Source organism: Pteronotus mesoamericanus, unplaced genomic scaffold (assembly GCF_021234165.1).
Source record: "Pteronotus mesoamericanus isolate MK-2021 breed Mesoamerican mustached bat unplaced genomic scaffold, CSHL_Meso_final scaffold_651, whole genome shotgun sequence".
Classification (NCBI taxonomy): domain Eukaryota; kingdom Metazoa; phylum Chordata; class Mammalia; order Chiroptera; family Mormoopidae; genus Pteronotus; species Pteronotus mesoamericanus.
In genome coordinates this window covers 36,204,512-36,226,360 of record NW_026555325.1, presented here as the reverse complement: position 1 = coordinate 36,226,360, position 21,849 = coordinate 36,204,512, and the positions used below count along the sequence as shown (strand labels likewise).

Genomic DNA, 21,849 nt, shown 5'->3' with positions numbered 1-21,849 from the left:
TATGAAATGCCTTTTTAAGCCTTAGGGAAGGGCCAGCCTTAAAATAGATACAGAAGGTGAAAAGAAGGCTGGCAGCAAACAGGGACTGAGACAGAATGTTGTTTAATGTTGTCAAGGTGCAAGTTACAGATATTAATAGTACATCAAAAGTAAACTTTATGCTTAAAGTTTGTATGGCTCTTGGAATAAAGAGCCCCACAACAGTTCGTGTGGCTCCTAGGATAAAGATCAGAATCATCATCTTGGCCCTACACATCACCTTCTCTACCTCTCTGGCTTCATCGTACCTCCACCCCACCCACTCTGTACTCCAGCCGCTTTAACCTTCACCCAGTTCTTGAATGCACCATGTTCCTTCCTGCCCTAGAGATTCATTTGGGCTGTTTCCTCTTCACTGGAGAGATCCTCCCATCCTACCGTGTTCTCACATCTGTGCTCAAACATCACTTCATCAGGCTGGGCCAATTTCCTGGACAGGCAACCCAAGCAGTTGCCTGCACTTAGAAAAGCTCCAGCCCTGGTTTAATGTTCTGCTACCCAAGTCCTGGAATTTTTTTTTGAACCAGGGGCCTCTTGATTTCATTTTGCACTTGGCCCTACAGCTGATCCTGTCCTCAGGGAAGCCTTCTTTGACCTCCCTCAATAGTTCAAACACTCTCTTTACAAGCTTGAGTAGCATGCACACTCCATTGTACCACTTATCACAGTCAAAAACTTTACATGGAAGTGAGGGCTATTTGATTTTTTAGCTCCCTCAGTAGAACATAAAAACACCATAAATTCAGTATTCAAGTCTGATTTTTGTTACCACCTCATCCCTAGAACCCAGCACCTAATAGGCAATCAATCAGTAGATGCTGGCTGAATGTTTCTTTTTATTATTACCACTATCATTATTATTATTCTTCTGTACCATTTAGGCCAAAATGCAGCATGGAGGATAGAGAAACTACACAACATGATCCAAAAAAGAAAGCTTTACCCAGAGAACTTCAATACTACAACCTGTAACACAAAAATATTAAACAGCTGGCTGAAATAGTTGACGGAATGTAATTCTGTAAATTTACTACGCACTGACCCTAACAATGGCAATTTGTTTCCATATTTTATATCAAATACATAGTTTTCATTAGATACTACTGTTGTAACACCACTAAGACCCTCAACCATCTGATAAGTAATCTCACTAATCCCTTTTCCACATTATATAACTAACCCGGGGATCATCACTTTTTAAATTTCATGTCCCCGTCAATAAAATATTGGAGCATGCAGGTCCAAATAGATTTAGAAATCATCTAGTTGGCATTCCTGAACTAATAAATCACATACACTATAAGACACACTGAAGAAGAAAGTAGAGTTTAATCCATGCTCCAATTTTGTAAAATTTTTTATTGGTGTTCAATTACAGTTGTCCCCATTTCTCCCCATTACTCTCTCCTGCCCCACACATCCCCCCTTCCACAGTCAATTCCCTCCCCCATTGCCCTTGTCCATGGGTCCTTTACACATGTTCCTTGTAAGCTGCAATATTTTTATTCCCGTACTTCAAAGGACTGTCTTGTGTAGCACAGGATATATATGCCCTGCCCCAATTTGTAAAACACTGACTACTTTTCTGAAATTTTAGCAGGTAAGCCATCCATTCATGGACCCTTGAACAAAGAGTACTCTATTTTAGTGAAACCCTTTTTTGACCACAGTAAAAGCTTGGAAAGAACACACAGAAATTAATGGGAAAAAGGAGGGATAGCTGCCTACCTCATCTACCTATAACAGGACCCTCATATCCTATGAGAGTAATTAAATATCCCCCACACATTTCATACTTTCTCACATTCATGATTTTGCTCAAACTGTTCCCCTCTGTCCAGAATACTCCTTCAGCAGCACAAACTTCAATCCTATACCTGCCTCAAGACCAAGTTAAAATGCTACCTCCATCAAGAAGGCTTTTGTAACTAAACAAATCTAATGTATCCTTTATCTGTACTGTCCATAGCAGTTTGTACTTGTCTTAGATCATATATTACTTTCTACTCTATCCTATTATTATGTCAATATCTTATCTCCCATTCCAGGCAGTAAGTTGCTAGTATGTGAAAAATTCCTATGTTCCTAAGGTTATTTATTAACTTGGCTTCTCAATTGCTCCAAAATGAATATGGACATTTACAACAATGTACGTCAAAACATGAAATTAAAATTAAGCAGGATTTAAATATTTTGGTCTAAGTATCATTTAAAGCTAATATCTTTATTACAAGAGTTCCGAAGTAAAACTACCCACCTTTCGGAAATTCATCCTTCACACTAAGAAACTACTATATCATTTTCATACCTAAGTAGTAAATCACTCTAAGGTACTCGTAGTGACCTACCTTAATTCATTCTTTAAAATTAGAATGACTTCCTATTCCCTAGCAAAAGACCGATTTAAGTTTTTATCAATTCTGTAAAGAAGAAATACATTCCTAGCCTACAGATATAAAGAATATCTAGAAATAAGGCAAGTATCAAAGCACCACATAACAAAGTTTCTATTGAATTAATGTTATTAAAAGTCTTTTAACCAGTTAATCCTTTACCTACTTTCCAGTTTTGCCTGGGCAAAATGATTACTTTACATTTAGTGTCTCTTTTGCCAGGAGCAAAGAATTTGCCTCTTAAGGTTTCAGTCTTCAGGGGAATAGAGAGGTTTTGTGGGGGTGGCGGGGGGGTTTAATCCAAACAAGTGTTTTTAAATTTTTCAAAGAAACTTTCTCCATCCCTAACAGTATTTATGTTGGAGAACAAAGTTATAAAAGAGAGCAGAGATTTATATGTTTGGACTTTTGAAAGCCATAAGATAAAATTAATAATTCATAAATAAATTAGTATTATAAATGCACACATGGTAAAACAACACCCACAACCCCCAAAAAATACATAGTTGCTTCTCATTTGATTATCTTTAAGGTACCTACTATTTTTAACCTTTATCAACCAATGTGATATAACAAAAAAATCAATATTCTTCACTACTAATCCATTATAATTTTTAGAGAAATGATGACTGGCAAATAAATTCTAGGGGTATGTACATCCCTAGATATCTTAAAGACTCTGTGCTTTTACCTGTAGTATTCTCTCAAGTTGGATGATAGGTCATTGTGGTAGATGATCTATCCATTCCATTCAATTCAGGGTATGTCACAGTATGAAAGTACTGTGACCTAATAAGTGTCTAATTCCAAAGTCCATCTCTTGATGATCTAATCTGAGGACAAGAGAAAGGCCATGAAAAGAAGTGCCCTCTGTTGCTGTTGTTGGTTTTTAAGTTCTGCATTCTTAATGTACAACATGATTCCTCTGGCATATGAATGTAGGTGAAGACATAATTTGTAGAATAATAGGCACCAATATTACACACTGCTTCAGTGCTGTCATATTTCCAATCCATCAAATTGATTAATGTTATAATAACTCTACACAAACCTATCGTTTGTGCACTAATGAAGTCAAACCCAGTTTATCCTTAAGCAACTGGATTCCAAAAGCTCATAGATGTCATCTCTTCAGCTTCCAAAGATAATGTAGACAGCGTCATACAAAAGGAGTAAGAAACATGTGCAGCCTATCTCCAAATTTGAATGGCTTCCTGCCAAAGGTGCAAATGCAAATACTAGTAATATAACAAAATGCTCAAAGAGCATTTGACAGCTCTTAAACATGGACAAGTTACCGCAAGACGTGGAAAAAAAAGAAAATAAATTTACTAGTTTGACATAAATACTATTCTGATGATTTCAGTGATATCAAAAGATATTAATTTCAAAACCTATCAAGTTTTAGGCAGTTAAGATATAAAGGCCTCATTTAAAGTAGACTTTGAAGATCTTTAAAATATGACATGTAACTTTATCAAAACCAGAATGTTAAGAGCTATGAATTAGATTCAACAGCAATTCAACCTGTAAACTATAGTGCAACCCAAAGATAATACCGTATCTCAGGTAACACTGATAATGAAATGATTAAATAGTGATGCCCCTGAGCTACTGTTTCATAGGGGATGTTTAATGATATTACACAGAATATATAAGCAGGAAGTGACTCTTCTCACAAAAGGAATTTAAAACCAACCTCCCATCACCTCAACAGTCAGAGATCAATGTTCACGTCAGAAAGTGGCTCATGATGAAAACTGGAAAAGTGCAGAGTACTGCTGCCATTCCCACAAACCTAAAAAACTGGCAGGCAGCATTTTGTATCATTAGCAGTAAGGCTACTGTCTTAGTCCTTTTGAGCTGCTTATTAACAAAATACCACAGACTGGGTGACTTATAAAGAAAAGAAATTTATTTCTACAGTTCTGGAGGCTGGAAGTCTAAGATCAGGATACAAGCACAGTCAGGTTCTGGTGAAGGTCCTCTTCCAGGTCACTAACTCCTGACTTCTTGCTGTGTCTTCACATAGTAACAGGGCAAGGGAGCTCTCTGGTCCTCTTCTAAAAGGGCACTAATCCCAATCATGACCTCAGCCTTTCCCAGTGGCCCTGCCTTCTACTACCATTACCTTGAGGAACAGAATTTCATACATGAATTTTGGGGGAACACAAAAATTCAGATCACAGCAGTTATAAAACACAAGCAAGTACAGATACAAAGATTAAAGACTATCTCAGATTGAAATAAGGGCCCCGAAGCACCTAACAGACATTCTAGGATAGAGTGGAGAGATATAAGACACGTATACAAAGGGATTCCCAGACTGTGGAAAAAGATTCACACCAGAATTATTCCCCTGGCTACAAATTAGTCAGTCCTTACGAGAAGAAACTTGTTGACTGACAACAGAATCCACCATGTATTCTTTATTGCTTGTTGTTTTTAAGTATGTGTAGTAAATTATACATAGTTCTCATTTTAAGAAGGAAATTTAACCACACTCTACAAATCCGTTTTATCACTCATTGAAGAAATATTCACAGAATATATATGTATTCCCACACATACACAGAATGTGCCAGGCACCATTCTAAGTACTTAAGAAATAACTGTAAAGAAAATTAAGGCACTTAGCCCTGGCTGAGTAGCTGATGGCTAGAGCATCATCCCAATACACCAAGGTTATGGGCTTGATCTCCAGTCAGGGCACATACATTTATGAATGCATAAATAAGTAGAACAACAAATCAATACTTGTCTTTCCTTCTTCCTCTCCCTCTCTCTCTTCCCCTCCCCCTTTTTTCTCTCTCTAAATAAATTTAAAACAAGAAAATTAAGACACTTAGACTTTAGTGGTACCACGTGGCCTATATTCATATTTGTTACCTTTATAAATGTTTCAAGTTTAAAACTCTGACAAACACTGGAGTCTATCTGACAATGGCAATAAAGATTATCTGATCTGCCCTGGCTGGTGGTTCAGTTAGTTAGAACACTGTCCCATATACCAAAAGATCGCAGGTTTGATTCCCAGTCCGGGCACATACCTAGGTTGCAGGTTCAATTCCCAGTTGAGGCATATATGATGTTCCTCTCTTACATTGATGTTTATCTCTCTCTCTCTTCTAATCAATAAAAACATATCCTCTGGTGAGGATTTAAAAAAAAATTATCTGATCTACCCATAACAAGGCTTAATTCTGTTTGGCCTACATGTTACATGAAACTAAGAAAAATTTACATGCAACAGTACACAATCTCCATAATACCAAATGAATGCCAATTTACTAAGCCTACGGCAAACAAAGTACATCCCACAAATCCCTCATCAATATTCCCAACCACCTATTTATTTGTAACAAAGTGGTAAACAAAAAATTAAAATGATCCAAAGTGAAGGTGCATGAATGAATGATACAGTAGATTAATATCAAAGGCAAATGGATTTGAATATCATGCCATTCATGAAGCAGAGGATAGAAAGCAAAACGGATTAAAAATTCAAGAAAACTAGTAGAGGGAAGAACTTCTCCCTTACAATCCAACATTGGGTCCCAAATAAAACATGAGAATAATGAGAATCTATCTTTTTCTGGTCAAACATTATTCAGACTCCTACCTAGGCAGATGATGAGGATGAGGATGAGGATGAGGATGTTGCTGTTGGTAGCAGTCAAAACTCCTCAAGACTCTTTAAGCTTATATCCAGAATATTTGAAGAACTTTTACCACTCAATAATAAAAAGACAAATAACCCCCAAATTTTTTATAGGCATAGGATTTGAATAGGCATTTAAGGAGATGATGGCCAAGAAACTCAATATCATTAGTAATTAGGGAAATACAAATCAAAATCACATCATACCATTTCACACCCAGTAGAATGGCTGTATCAACAACAGACAGAAAATAACAAATGGTTAGAGGATGTAAAAAATTTGGAATTTTCACACACTGATGAATATAAAAAGTCTGGTAATTTCTCAAAATGTTAAACACAGAATTACCATATGACTCAGCAATTCTACTCCTAGGTGTTCACTCAGGAGAAATAAGAAAACATATATCCACACAAAGATCTATAAGTGAACATTCACAGCAGCATTATTCACAATAGTCAAAAAGTGGAAACAACCCCAATGATCATCAAGTAGAATGGAAAAACAAAATGTGGTATATCCATATAATACATTACTATTTTGCAATAAAAAGGAACGAAGTATAGATACATGCTACAACACATATGAGCTTCAAAAGCATTATGCTCAGTGAAAAAAGCCAGACGCTAAAGAAAACATACTGTATGATTCTATTTATATGAAATGTATAGGCTAGGCAAATCTACAGAGACAGAAAGCAGATTAGTGGTTGACTCAGAAATGGGGATGGGAAGTAACTGTAAATAGGCAAGGGATTTCTTTTTTGGAGTGATAGAAATGTTCTACAATTAAAATGCAGTAATAATCACAACTGTAAATATACTAAAAATCTTTAAATTATACACTTAAAAGGATAAAGTTATATCTCACTAAAGCTAAGGTAAACAGAAAAATTTAAGACTTTTTTTTTTTTTTTTAAGATTTCATCCATTCACTTCCAGACAGAGGGGAAGGGAGGAAGAAAAAGACGGAGATAAACATCAATGTATGGTTGCTTCTCACATGTCCCCTACTGGGGACCTAGCCCACAACGAAGGCATGCGCCCTGACTGGGAATCGAACCAGCAACCCTTTGGTTCACAGGCTGGTGCTCAATCCTCTGAGCCACACCAGCCAGGGTAAATTTAAGACTCTTATTGTATTTACTATGCATGTAGGTACTTGACATATTAACTATCTCACAACTTTATGAGAGACACTATTATTATTATCCCTATTTTACAATAAGAAAATTGAGACACAAGCATAAGTAATTTGCAGTAACATTGCTAGTAAGTGACAAGCAGTCTGATTCCAGTGTCAGTGAACACACTAATATATTTGCTAACATCTTCCTGAGCCCACAATAAACATTCTTGAGTAATAATTAATTGTTAGAATTAAAGCAATTATAATCATCCCACAACAATTGTTTTCAACCCTTAATGTATAAGAGTCACCTGAGGAACTTCACAACCATGTGGACTTCCACCAAACCCAACACTCAGAGATTCTAATACTGTAGACAGGAGACCAAGAATCCAACCACAGCCACAAGCACTCCCAGTAAATCTGATGCATAAAATATGTGAACACCACAAAAAATAGACTGTAACCAGGACATAGAATGCACTTGAAAAAAGACAATTGTTTTCACCTGTATCATTTATTTGCCTCAAAGAATGTGGTATTGAGTATCTGTGTACATTAATTTTATTAATTTTATTCAAGAATATTTCTGCCCATCTTATTCCACTTAAGTATTTGTGGCTATGGCTTAAAGCCATATTTTTACAACATGCCTTTATAACATGTTGCAACTTTATAGTATTCCAGAATAAGTCTTTAAGATTAATGAACTGAGGCCTCACTTATTTTGGAACCAAAGTGGCTAAATGATACTTTTCTCATTAGATGTAATCAATAGGGAAAGTAAAATTAAGTTAGTAATTATGAGACCTGAACATAAGCCAACTAAATCTATCTATGTGAAACTACAGATCAATTTCAAAATGGTATTCAAGGATCAATTTCATAAAATGGACAAACATCTGGAGGTTAACAAGGGTCAAGAAAACAAATTCACATCATCAACAAGCCAATAATTCAGCCTAAAGTGAATATAAGTTAAATTTAAAACTTTCCATTCTTTTTTGGTAGATACGTATGTGTCCTCTCAAATGGTATGTTTAGACTTTGTGCCATTATAAAAATGAACAACCATTTTTCATTAGGTTCCAATAAAAAGCAGGCCAGTTACATGTGATTATGAATAGATATTTGTAGAACAGATCAACATCTATTCCAGACAGAGGGGAAGAGAGGAAGAAAAAGAGGGATGTTCCTCCTTCCTCACTCTTGCCAACTCGCCATGAAACACACTATTACCTACAGAGGGTTGGATCTGTCTCTACACCTCCTGAAATCCTGGCACAACTGCAAGATGCCCCAAGAGCAAACAAACAAAAAACAGGGCAACACAGCCTAATTCATCACGGAATTCCTTTATGAATAGGCGTTCAGGAGTAGAAAATCCTCAGAAACATAGAAAAAATATACACATTTAAAGCACTTCACTGAACAAACAAGTTACTAAACTTCCAAGATGTACCAGACTATAATAAAAAGATAAAGATGAATAAAATTGTCAGCGCTCTCTAGAATCTAATTTTGTTGAGTGAGTTGGGTGCCCAGGGGTGGGGCGGCTGAGAAGAGGACTGAGATCCGCATAACCATTTACAATACAGTAAGTGAATGTGGGTGGTGTAGGGAGAAACAGGTCCTGAAGTCAGACATACCTGGGCTCCAGTCCCAACTCTACAACTTATTGTCTGAGTCACCTTGACCAAGCTGCTTAACCTCTTCTTCCCTGAATTATCTCATCTGTAAAAAGGGGAAATATTACCTATCTTATAAGGTTGTTGCAAGAATAAAATTAGATAAATTACGTAAGTGCCATATATATTCTCTAGCTCACAGAATGCACTCAATCAATAATTATTAATATAAGCATCAGACCAGAAGTATGTTTAAAGCACTAAAGAAATTCTCTTGAAGAAATAACTATATCTGCCTGAGGAAGACAGGAAAGAATTCACAAGAGGAGATGAAACTTGAACGGGTCCAAAAAATAATCATGAGTGTGACAGACAGAAGGTGGAGGGGCAGGGAGAGGAGTTGAGATGTTCAGTTTCTAATCTAATACCCCTAATTCAGTTTGAGAGAAAGAAGGTAAAATGCTTAGTAAAGGCATCCTAAATTAGCATTTCTGTTATAGGATTCATCACTTTACATTGAAATTATGCATTTTTTATTTTATTTTTTAATATGTTTACTGATTTTAGAGAGAGAAGGAGAGAGAAACATCAGTGTGAGAGAAAAACGTTGACAGGCTGCCTCCCACACACAACTCAATTGGGGATTGAATCCACAACTTAGGTATGTGCCCTGACCTAGAATCAAACCCCCAGCCTTTTGGTATACAGGATCATGCTTCAACCAACTGAGCCACACCAGCCAGGGCAAAATTATGTGTTTCAATGGATGTGTCCTATGCAGGATATAAGTTTATCAAAGGCAAGAACTGTATTACCAATTTTTATGCCCCCCGCACCTAGCAGAGTACATAAACTAGGTGTTCATCTTAACAAATAAATATATTCTGTAGAAAATATAAGCAAGTCTTTTGCTCTCTAAAGAGATCTGACAGGAAAAAATTTCTAATTCTGGAAATAAAACTATCAAACCAAATTAATGTATGATAACATCTCATTAATGTATACTAAATTCAATAGTATGAATTCATAAACTCACTTTCTCTCCAAATTGTTCAATGTTCCTAACCGTGGGTACACAGCCCAATCATCTATGAAATGTTTAAAAAATAAACTTGCTGCCGTGGTCAGGTAGTTCAGTTGGTTAGAGTGTCACCCCAACATGCCAGATTGTGGGTTCCATCCCAGGTCAGGGTACAGACAAGAAGCAACCAATGAATGCATAAATAAATGGAACAACAAATCAACATCTCTTTCTTTCCCTCTCTCAAATCAATAAATAAAAATTAAAAAATACACACACACAAACACACACACACACACACACACACATGCACGCACCTTAGAGCTACCCTCTACCATCACATATACTAGGTCTTTGGTGAGAAAAAAGAATGGGTGTGCTAGTGCATGCATGTAGGTAGAAGTGCAATGTAAGGCAAGGATGGCTCGTATCAGAGAGCTCCACAGATAACCAACTGCAATGTGCACTACCACCCCCTACCATCCTTACACACTACCCATCCCGACCTCCCATCTACCCCCATCCCATTTTACAATAGAAACTCTATTAGGTGATGAATGGGACCAGTCAGTTCCCAGCTCTCGGTAAGACTCAGCTGGGCCTTCTACACCAGTCTATCACCACCTTGGTTACTGTGGCAGATACAATGTCCTAAAGATGGCCACAACAGTATCTCCTGTCCCACGGGCTCTTCTATGATGCTCAAACTCCCCACCTCATAAAGAAGTGAAATCTAGTTCCCCTCCCCCTTGAATCTCCTTGTAACTCTCTTGTAACCAACAGAACATGGTAGAAACGATGCTTAGAGACTCCCATGGCAAGGTCCTAAAAGCTGATGCAGCTTCTCCCTTGTTATCTTGGACACGTGCCTTTGGAGAACTGAGTAAAAAGTCTCACTACCCTAAAGTGACAGGCTCTGAGGAAGCCAAGGCCACATGGAGAAGCCATGTGTAAGAATTCCAGAAAAATCACCCCAGCTGAGTTCCTAGCTAGCATCAATTATCAGACATGTAAGTGAAGATGCTTCCAGATGTTTCCAGCCCTCAACCGTTGAATTGTCTCTAGCCTTTAAGTCTTTCCAGCTGAGGATCCAGGCACTGTGAGGGAGACACAAGCAATCCCTACTGTGGCCTGACTTACTAACCCACAGGATCTATGAAGGTAATTACAGCCGTAACTTGTGTTGTTATAGTACAACAGTAACTGAACAGTTTGTTGCAATAACTGCTATTAGTCACAGATTTAGCATAAAAGAGAGAATTAAATGCTGACTCATCTGAAGCCTCAGAATTCTCTCCATTCATCTAAATCAGTTATCAAACTGATTCCTGACCATGTTATATTTATAAATTCTATTTTACTGTTTCAGGCATAGATTTTGACACTTTCACCTACCCACCAATCAGTTCCATTGTATTAATCCATTACCCTGAAACTACCTTCCTGAAACTTTACTCTCCATCTTCCTGACCATGTAACAACTCCCTGGCGTCTAGTTCCCAGAATTTGGAACCCATTGGCCAAAATGGCTTACTTCCATCATAAACTCTGGTCTGATGGCAGCTGCTACATTATTCAGGAAATTGGAAAAAAAGAGAATCCAAGAGAAAAATGACTTAATTATGATAGCTTAATTCAAATCTTACCCTAAGCTCTTTATAGAGGATTAGTAATATCATTTACTGATACAAAGATGATCCAAAACAATAAATGATAAAACATACTTAATATTTGTCTTTAAACTACAATCCATGATTTCTAAAGCATATTTTCCTTTCTAAATATTTATTTTAACATTAAAATTATTTTACCCTCTCCAAACATCCACCAAATGTTACACTGTGGTAAAATCAGTACAAGTATATAGCAAGAAGCAGAAATCTGTTTTAGGAGAAAAATACATCAAGAATAATTCACAATCTCTTCCCCTGCTGGGACTATACCCTAAGAACCCCAAAACGCCAATTCAAAAGAACCTATGCACCCCAATGTTCATAGCAGCACAATTTACAATAGCCAAGTGTTGGAAGCAACCTAAATGCCCATCAGAAGATGATTGGATCAAAAGACTATGGTACATTTACAAAATGGAATACTACACAGCCGAAAGAAAAAAAGAACTACTACACTTCGCAACAGCATGGATGGAACTAGAAAGCATTATGCTAAGCGAAATAAGCCAGAGGGCGAAAGACAAATACCATATGATCTCACCTATAAGTGGAACCTAACCAACAAAACATAGATGCAAGGAAAATATGACCAGCAACACTGAAAGAAAAAAGAAACTAACAGAGTCAAGAGGGAAGGATGGAGGGGTAGGTGGGGAAAGGGAAGGGAAGGGTTAAGTCAAGGAACATATATCAAGGACTCACAGACTAAGCCAAAGTGGGGAAGGACTGAGAGAGGGAGATAGGGAAGGGGGGCAGAGGAAAATGGTGGTGGGAAGGCGGAGACAAATGTATTTGAACAAAAATAAATAAACTTAAAAAATGAAAATAAAAATAAAAACAAACAAAAAATTAATAAAAGAATGTTAAAAAAACTCACAATCTCAACCAAAGAACAAATACCAATTACCATTTAACTTCACATAACTAGTTCTTATCCATTAGCCACACCAGAATGTTCCACTGATGAATAGTAAAAATAAAAAGGATAATGTCTAAGGAAAAAATATGGTAACTTATTTTTAAACTATTTCTCACTGATGTATCTTTTTAATTTGTAAGAAAATTAGGAACATTACTTATAATTCATGATGCCAAAATATTTTCCAATAGCATAAAGACTAATAATCAAATGAAAAGGTAATCAATAAAAGGCCAGATCACTAAAGCATCATCCATCGTTATTACCTTAGAGAATAAATACTGGAGTAATGATGGCCTCTTCCCGGCTAACAAATTATATAGTTTATCTGTATGAAGTTCTAGTCAGTACTCTAGTTAGACCAGGTAATGAAATATGACCTGAGATGGAAATTCCATGATATCAATAATATCTAATGATACTGTATTCACTGGAATAAATATATACAACAAAAGACTTTTTTTAAGAATCCAAAGGCAGGTTAAGTCATGAAGAAGACTTGGTTTATAAGAGTTCTTAGAAATAAAAATATATAATCAGCACAAAAACATAGCTAAGTGTATGAGCACAATGCCTTTTATGGTCTATTTTGCTAACGCAGTTTGAGTTAATGGGAATTGCCATGACAAAATTATTGTTTTTATGAAAAGAACCTTCTTTATTACTAACCAATCAAATTTCATTTTTATTACTGATGTAGAAAAGTTCAAAACCATGATTCATTTACAGAGAGTACAAAAATAAGAAAAGTGTTCAAGAATAGAGTAGAGGATCATTTACAAAGCAATAAAAAATTAAAACATGCATTTCTCTTGCTGGCAAGGCAAATATTTCTACACAAATGTCTGTAGCTGAATTTGCTAAATATTATAACCTGTCTTTGAACAAAAAAAAATGAAAAGACTGAATTTAATATCTCATTTCCATTTGATATCCAGTCCATCTGATAACTACTTATCAAGAAATTTTAAAAATGTTTGAAAAATGTTAAGAAGTTTGATGATGTTTTCTTTCAATTTTCACTCAAATATGAACGGATTGAGCTAACAATAACTCAAATGTCTTCACAGAAATAAGAGTGACAAATTTCATGGGGCACCCATCACCAAAATCTTTTAAGTTAAAAACGAAAAGTCATTTAATTTCAGAATATAAAATGTTAATAAAACATACAAGAAAATTAAAACACATTATGTTTAACTATGGACTATTTCAAGGTCAGAAACAAGCCTCTCAAGTGATCTTAACATCATATCAAAGTTTTCTAAATGACAACAAAGCACTGCCTCTATGAATTTGGCTTCCAACCTATTCATAAATACAATATAAATTAAAATAGGCCACACTGCTGTCAATAAATTGTGCTGTGCCTCTTATCTACAGTATGACCCATTTTATTTTTGTTTTGCTTCTCCATCTGCCACTTCAATATATACTTCACCAGTGCCAAGGTGATGAGCTCTACAGTATTAGACTATTCATATAACTAATATGAGTCAAAGAAGATCCTCTGAAATGTGACAGCCAGTTCAGTAACTTCTCAATAATTCCTTAGTGCCTTCCTCAATACTGGAGAATTCTCAGACTACTGAGTATAAGTAGTAACAAAATATCTTTATTTTCAAGACCAAATGAATTAAACATTTGTATTTTTTTCAATTATCTGTTGCAATTATCATTCTTAGGTATTCGGACATAGAGATATAAGAGCCTTGATTATCATTTTCTTCATTCCAAATAAACCTTGTGAACAACAGCTTCCTTCTATTTTTAAAAGGACTTTTAAGCTATGTTTTCCACTTCTTTGCACCTCTAGAACCCTCTGAATGCCTCCCAAGTCCACATTTCCCAGTACTCATGTGGAAGTGGGATAAAACAGAAACACCTTTTTACCTATATAAAAACAAAAATTTTTAAACATGCCTGTTTCAATTATACTTACTTTCAAGATGCTTACATATAGGTTCCCTGGAGCCTGTAAAACTACTTTCCCAGATCATACTATAAATTAATACTACTGCAAAAATGAAGTTATTAATAAATTTAAATAATTAAGCACCCACATGTTCACAATGAGATAAATGAAATATCTGAGTTCTTTTTTCATCCTTTATATGGTTTTGAGCTCCTAAATAAAGAACAGACAGATACTGTCCTGATTTCAAAAGATTAATAATTACAGTATGACAAAATTAACTAATATGCTTAAAATATAGCAAGGCCCTGGGAAGTAATAAGATCATTCAGAAAAGATGGTATATGACTTAATAAAAATAAAGCCACTTTGGACATTTTCGGCTGTCCAAAATGGGAATGGGCTAACATTCTCAAGGGCTCTTAGGTAATAAAAGTATAACTGAAACCACCATGTTGGGTTGAACATTCATCATGTACATACCACCCTGTACTGCTTCATATATATTATAAAATACATTATCCTTCTTTTACAAATAAAGAAACTGCAGCCCAGAAGGGTCTGCCCAAGATCACAAAACAAGGAAGAGGCAGAGCTGACCTTCGAACTCAGTTCTGTCTTACTTCCATGGACATTCCTACCTTTTCATTTTCTTACTAAGGGATCCTCAATTTCTTCATCTATAAAACAAGAACACCACCTATCTAATAGACTCAAACTGTTAATATTAGCAATTATGTTTATAAATTACCTGGCTCAGTGGCTCAAAAATGGATGCTTATTCTTAATATCAGTAATCAGATAATTATCAGCTAAGTTAGGCCTAAAACTTTCTGACAATGTCTAATAAACAAGCCTCTACTGAAAAAGACTCAGAATATATGTATATACCTATGACCCATACCAAAAATTCTATTTTATAATAAAGATAAACATGGCTGGAGTTTATCAAATGTATTACCTTGAAACAAATATCTTAGAATTATTTGTTATAGGAGTGATTTCAATAATTCTAATAACTGTAGATATTTTATATTATTGAAATAAACTTTGTATTCTATTTATAAGTAACTTTTAAAAGCTTGACCAAACATACCTTCACACAGGAAGTTAGAGGCATAACCAAGTAGAAAAGAAAAACTACCAGGTAAATAGCTAAAAATAATATTAATGAACAATTATTGAGTGCTTACAATGTGCCAGACAAAATGCTAAGCATTTTACATCTTTTCTCATCCGAGGCTTAAAAAGCCCCAAGGTCACATATTTAGTAAGTAATAGCTAAATAAGAACCCAGGTCTGACTCTCACTCCAAAATCCATAGGCACTGTAAAAGCAAGGTGAAGAAGCTGTCAGCACTGCAGATTTCACCCGCCTGTGCTCAGCACCTCTCCTTGGTTTGCACACATCTGGTGTCACTGTGGGGCATAAAGTCTGGAGGCACTCTTGGCACAGGACAGGGCAAGTCAGTCAGGCCTCTCCATTTATGACACAGTATTCCACCCTTTTAGCGACAGTGACTACTCCCAAATGGTCACACAACTCAAATTGGGGCTACTCAATCCTCCCCTAGGTTATATTCATACTCAACTGAAGGGTAAAAAAAAAAAAAAAGTCTTAAAAAACAGCAATGGAAGTAATATACAGGAATATCTTGTCACTACAAGAAAAATAGGCAAGTCAAAATTTAAAAGACATGGCTGTTATAAAAGATTTTGAAAACAATTCAATATCTAAGACTATTCTTATCCTCTTTTTAAAGTTCTAAATCTACCGTATCACCATCTAGAGATCCAAGCTACTAACTCAAAATCATCATTTACCATTCCTTTTCTTACTACTGAATTAAAAGAACAATTCAAATTCCTCTTCCACCTTAAGAAATTTATCCAAAGAAACTATTCAGTAGATACAAATATGTCTATGCAAACACTATCTACATAGAGAAAAACCATATATACTTGTGATGGCTTTAAGATGCATCAACCTGGCTAGACTGAGCTTCCATCTGCCGCAGTTCCCTTTCTACTCTATTTCTGATTAGGGTGAGCTACAAGGAATATTCTCTAGAAAACTTTAGTAAGACAGAGGGAGGCAACAGCATACCAAACACCTCCCAGTTATTCGAGTGAATTGCTGTGAAGGGATTTTGCTGATATAACTGAAGTTCCTAATCAGCTGACTTTACATTAATGAAAAGGAAGATTATCCTGGATGGACCCTATTTAATCAGTTGGAAACCCTTTGACAGAGGCCCTAAGTCCTCCCTGAGTTCAGACACTGCAAGCAGCACCTGCTACATTTGCTCTCTTCCTCCTGGATCTCCCCATTCTGACTGCCTGCCTCAGTACTTGGTTAGTTAACCCACAGAACAACAAAAGCCAATTCCATGTGTGTGCGTGCGTGTGTGCCTGAGTGTGTGTAGAGATGGAGCTCCCACTTCTTCTGCTTCTCTGGTTGAACTAATACACACCCTAAATAACCACCAGAATAAAACTAGATAAAAACATTATGATTTTATTACAATGAAATACCCTGTAACCACTTAAAAAAGATGATGTATAAGCCCATTCATAGACATAACATGTTATATGACAAAACAGGTTAAAAAACAAGTATGTATAGTTTATATTTATGTCATTTTTTTTTCAGTTTTAGGGGGAAAGAAAGAGCTTTTCTCACCAAAATTTTAATGGTAAAGATGGGATTCTGAAGTCTTAATCTGGGTGTTATGATTTTAGTTGATTCTTACTTTATTCTTTCCTTAGGACTGTTTTCATTTTCTACAATGGCCATATATCATTATTTTTCAAAAAAGGAAAAGGAAAAAAAACCTTTCTCATTAGAGAGGAAATATGAGAGGTAGACCTACAGGTTAAAATGTGCCAAGAGCCTTAAAGGACGAATAGAAGTTTTCCAAGCAAAGTGGACTTTTCAGGCAGACGGCAGCATGGACACTATGAGTAGTTTAGAAAGGAGAGTGTTCAAGGAAAGGAGCGACAAGATGTGAGGCTAGAGAGACAGACTTCAACTAACTTATGGAGCATCTTATGTGCCTCACTCACTTACTGACAACTGGGACATAATGAAGGCGTTAAAACAAGAGGAGCCACATTTGCATTTTAGCAAACTAAAAATAAAAACAACACAAAAAAACCCCCGCTGAGGTTTGCAGTACGGAGACAGAAGGAGACCGGGTTGGAAGCAGGGAAACCAATTCAGAGACTACCACAATAATCTAAGCAAGAAAAGCAGTAGAGATGGAGAGAATAAACCATGGAGTCACTGTAAGAAATAAGGACTGAGGGAAGTTGGTGGCAGGCACACTGGTAGTACCGAGACGAAAGTGGTCCCCTTAAACTGGGGAGTTGAGGGGAGGCTTCCAAAAAAGTGTCTTTATGAATAAGGCTCTCAAGTATATCACAAACAGCCTTAAAGGAAAGACACCTTTAAGTGTTTCCAAAAAAAATATCAAACTGTGTTAACTCAGGCCCACAGAAAGGAAGAATAATAAGCAAAGTGTTACATTAAAAATTAGACCTCTCAACTACAAAAACAAACTCGCAATTATTTATTAAGTTAAAATAGGACTATTTATGTATATACCTCAACTCTCCTGAGGTTGAACTCTTCCAACAAAATCATATTACTGGCAGAAATAAAATATTCTGATTAGTTGTTGGATTTGAGTCACACTTAGAAGTCACTTCAAGTTAAAAGCAGGATTTTGTATAAGTTATTACTTCATCTGCCCTTTTTCACTGCTTGCCAAAATAAAATCTCTTAAATCTTTAAAATTAGACTCGCCTAAATTACAAAAGTAAATTATTCTTACTATAACAATTCAAACAATTCAGAAATGTAGTTTCTCTACTCTCCACCAATGCCCTACCTTAATTACCCTTAAATTACTACTTAAAATTAGTTGAATATTCTTCTATGTGTCTTTTTGCTTACATAAACATATACACGTTTACATAGGGTTTATTTAACAATAATTGATTGATATAATATATATTATTCTATAACTTGTTACTTAAGATAATCCTAACTTTCAAGCCAATATATTTAACAGGTGTACCTCTGCATTTTTAGTATCTATTAATAATGTAAGCATATCACCTGATATATAATTATGACATTTCTGGTTTTTTGCTATTATAAATAATGCTACAATTAATATCATTTTATATTTCTTTTCTTTTTCTGTATATTTCTTTAAATACTGGTCCTTACATTTCTATCAGATAAATTCCCTGAAGAAGAAATTCTGGGTCAAAGGACTGTATTTTTTAAAATATTGCTATAAGTTCCCCCTAAATAGCAATAATTTACAGACTTAACAACAGTTTGAGGGTAACCATTTTCCCCATGCCCTTTGTCAATATTAGAAATTATCATATTCCTTTTTGCCCACAGGATTAGGAGAAAAAACCTACTTTTAATGAAAAGGGCATCTTTTCATACGTTCATTATTCACTTGCATTTCCCCTTTTGTGATTGCCTGTTCAAATCCTTTACCCTTGATTCTGTTGGGTGTCTTTTTATTAATTTATCATACAAAACTTAAAATTTTTCTGCAATCAAATCTGCCAATTTTTTCTCCCATGAATTCTGGATTCTGTGTTTCACTTATGCCTCCTCTGCCAACCAAGATAAAATAATCTCCTGTATTTTCTCCTAATTATTTTATTACACTTTGGTTTTGTTCTTATTTTACATTTAGGTCTTTAATTTATTCTTTCGGTGTTATGACTTAGGAAGTGTCCCAACACCATTTCTTGAATTTTCCATCTTTAAATGCCTCCTCCTAGAGTTAACAGACCAAAATTCCTAGAAATTCTTACACTTCGCTAAATGAAGCGAAATTCCAAACTTACTAAAAGTTTACTTAAAGACACTCATCATTTCTTCTTTAAAAGAAAGCACATGTTGGAACACATGCATACAGTATACCAACAACAGCACACAGTGAAATGGGTGATTTTTTTTTAACATAGCAGCAATCTAAATTAATTATCTAACTCTTTAAACATACATGGTAAAAATAGAAATATTATTTGAAATCTCAAGATTATTTATTGATTCAAGTCACAAATATTTGAGCACTGACAGGTGCTCAGGATACAATGAGGGACAAAACAAGTATTATCCCTTTTTTTGTGAAGCTTGCAACCTAGTGGAGCTTCCCTCTCTCCTAAGAAACAATGTATTTAAGTGAAAAAGGAAGAATTACAATGAAAAACATTTTGGACAATTTTATGATACATTCGGGATTTTCCATTTCCAAAATACTACCTTATTTCAAATGTACCTATTCATCCTAGTGACTGTCTCCCTACTGTACTCAGACTGAAAATACTGCTAGGAAGTTAAGAATATTAACTATTTGAATATTAACTATTATCCATCAACATACACCTACAGTATGTCTACTTTCCTTTCTCAACAAATTTCTTTCACTACAGTAAATAAAAACCTCAATAACAGAAACCGTAAGTCTATTTACATCAGTTATGTTCAGCCCACAAATAAGTGTTTCTAAAAGATGTATGTAGATTTAAAGATATTTCAGTGAATCCTAGAGACCTAGCAAATGTCTGTATTGTGTCGCTTGGAGATGAAACAAGAACTTCGGTAGCCACTCAATGACAAAAGCTCACAAGGGCGACTCCTTGGTGACAAGCGCTTAAACTTCAGGTCCCACCACCGAGGCTGCTCCCACTCTTACAAAGTCTTGGGGCTCCAGGACCCTGTGGCCACACCCCCCATCCCAATCGCAACCCACTGCCTCCTCCACACACCCCTGCCTCTACTGACCTATTGGGGAGCTAGCTGGACAAAGTACCGGCCAGGGGAAGCAGGAGGGACTCCTGCCACTGCGGGGTGACCTTGACCAAGTGTCTCCCCCTCAGTTTTCTCATCCGTGATATGAGGCTGATACCCCGCGCCCGCTTCCATCCCCAGGCCTGGGTTCAGCATCTAATGCCGCAAGGCCCGGGGAAAGCTGCAGTCCTAAACTTCACGCTGCTCCCCGCAACTGTCCCGCGCCGGGACCCCCGACGTCCGCGGCCACGCGCGCTACCTGCGATCTGCGAGACGAAGGCTTCCGCCACTAGAGACATGTCGGCCGGGCGGCCCTGCGCCCGTGGTTCCTGCTCCCCGCGGCCCTCAGCGTCCTCCTGCGCAACCCCGGCGGCTCCCGCGAGCCTAACAGGCCTGGCCTGGGGTGAGACTCGCACTTGCAAAGCCAACCACCACGGCAGTGGCGGCGCCGAGGACCCCAAGGTTACCGCCAGGCCGGGCCAGGAACTTCCGGCGCAGCTGACAGCGGCTCGCGAGTGCTTCCGTCGGCCCCGCCCCCATCCTCCTCCCCCTGGCGCGGGTCCGGCTAGTCGCAGGTTCCGGGGTGCTGCCTGGCAGGTGGAGGGGGGAGTTGGGGGTGCGTAATTCCCTGTTACCCTAGACTCCAACCTAGGGTGTGGGCAGGGGGACCCAGGAGGCTTTTAGTGTCCTTTCTGGAAGCGAGACTCTTGTAAGCACGTAACATTTTTAAGCGCATAGTATAGGTACCGGGTACTTTAAAAAATATTTACAGTATTCTGTTTCATTTCAACCTCTCAACAACCGAATGAGATGATACTGTTGTCTCCATTTTACTGATGAGAAAACAGGCTTAGAGAGTTTAAACTTTCTCAGGGAGTCTGCTCAGGCCCAGATTCAAATCCACGTTAATTTCCTCCGTTCTACTGTACTGCTAGGTTGATTAGCCTGTGGACAGACATTAGTGCTTATACATGCTTGCCAGAGGAAAGGAGACTTGAGCAGCGCCTAAGCTGAGAGATATTTTGCCCTTCAACTCTATTCTCCCCAAATGAAGCTCATCTTGGAGAATAAAGGGCACTCCAGTTTCACACACTTCTAACCTTTTGGGGGTGAGAGGGGCAGGAAGAGAAGACACTAAGTCCCGTAAGTTACTTTTTAGCGCCTTAGCTTAATAACTTCTTAAGTTACACAATTAAAGAAAAACCAGAATATGATTTAGAGGCATAAAATATAAGTGAAACAGACGTCGGAGATCATCTGGTGGGCCAAAGCCCTCTCTCACTGATGAGAAACACGTTCAAAAAGGTGACGTGACTCATTTTAAATCACACAGTAAATCAAAAAGATAGCTTACTAAGTTTTTGCAAAGGAACCTGATGTCCTAAGAATTACTGTCCATGACATAATATTTAGGAAGTATGTCTCCTTTCTGTATGTTTCCATAACTCTCTAAACCTGTTATAGTTTATTGTTCATATTTCTGCCTAGTTCACTAGTGTATTAGTTTCATAATACATTGCCACGAACTAAGTGGCTTAAAACAATAGGAATGTCTTGTCTCACAGTTTTGGAGGCTAGAAGTCCGAAGTCACGATGTCCACAGGGCCACGCTTTCTCTCAAAGCTCCAGGAGAGAGTCCTTCCCT

General features: G+C 36.9%; 1 protein-coding gene across 1 annotated transcript in view; it reads right to left on the bottom strand.

Moving 5' to 3' along the window:
* Positions 1-20,698, bottom strand: part of MTX2 (metaxin 2) — a 59,230-nt gene extending 38,532 nt beyond the window's left edge. Inside the window, exon 1 of the mRNA XM_054562590.1 lies at positions 20,464-20,698. Coding sequence (XP_054418565.1) covers positions 20,464-20,503 — 40 coding nt within the window. The 5' untranslated portion in view covers positions 20,504-20,698. The remainder of the gene's footprint in view (positions 1-20,463) is intronic.
* Positions 20,699-21,849: the final 1,151 nt, after the last annotated feature.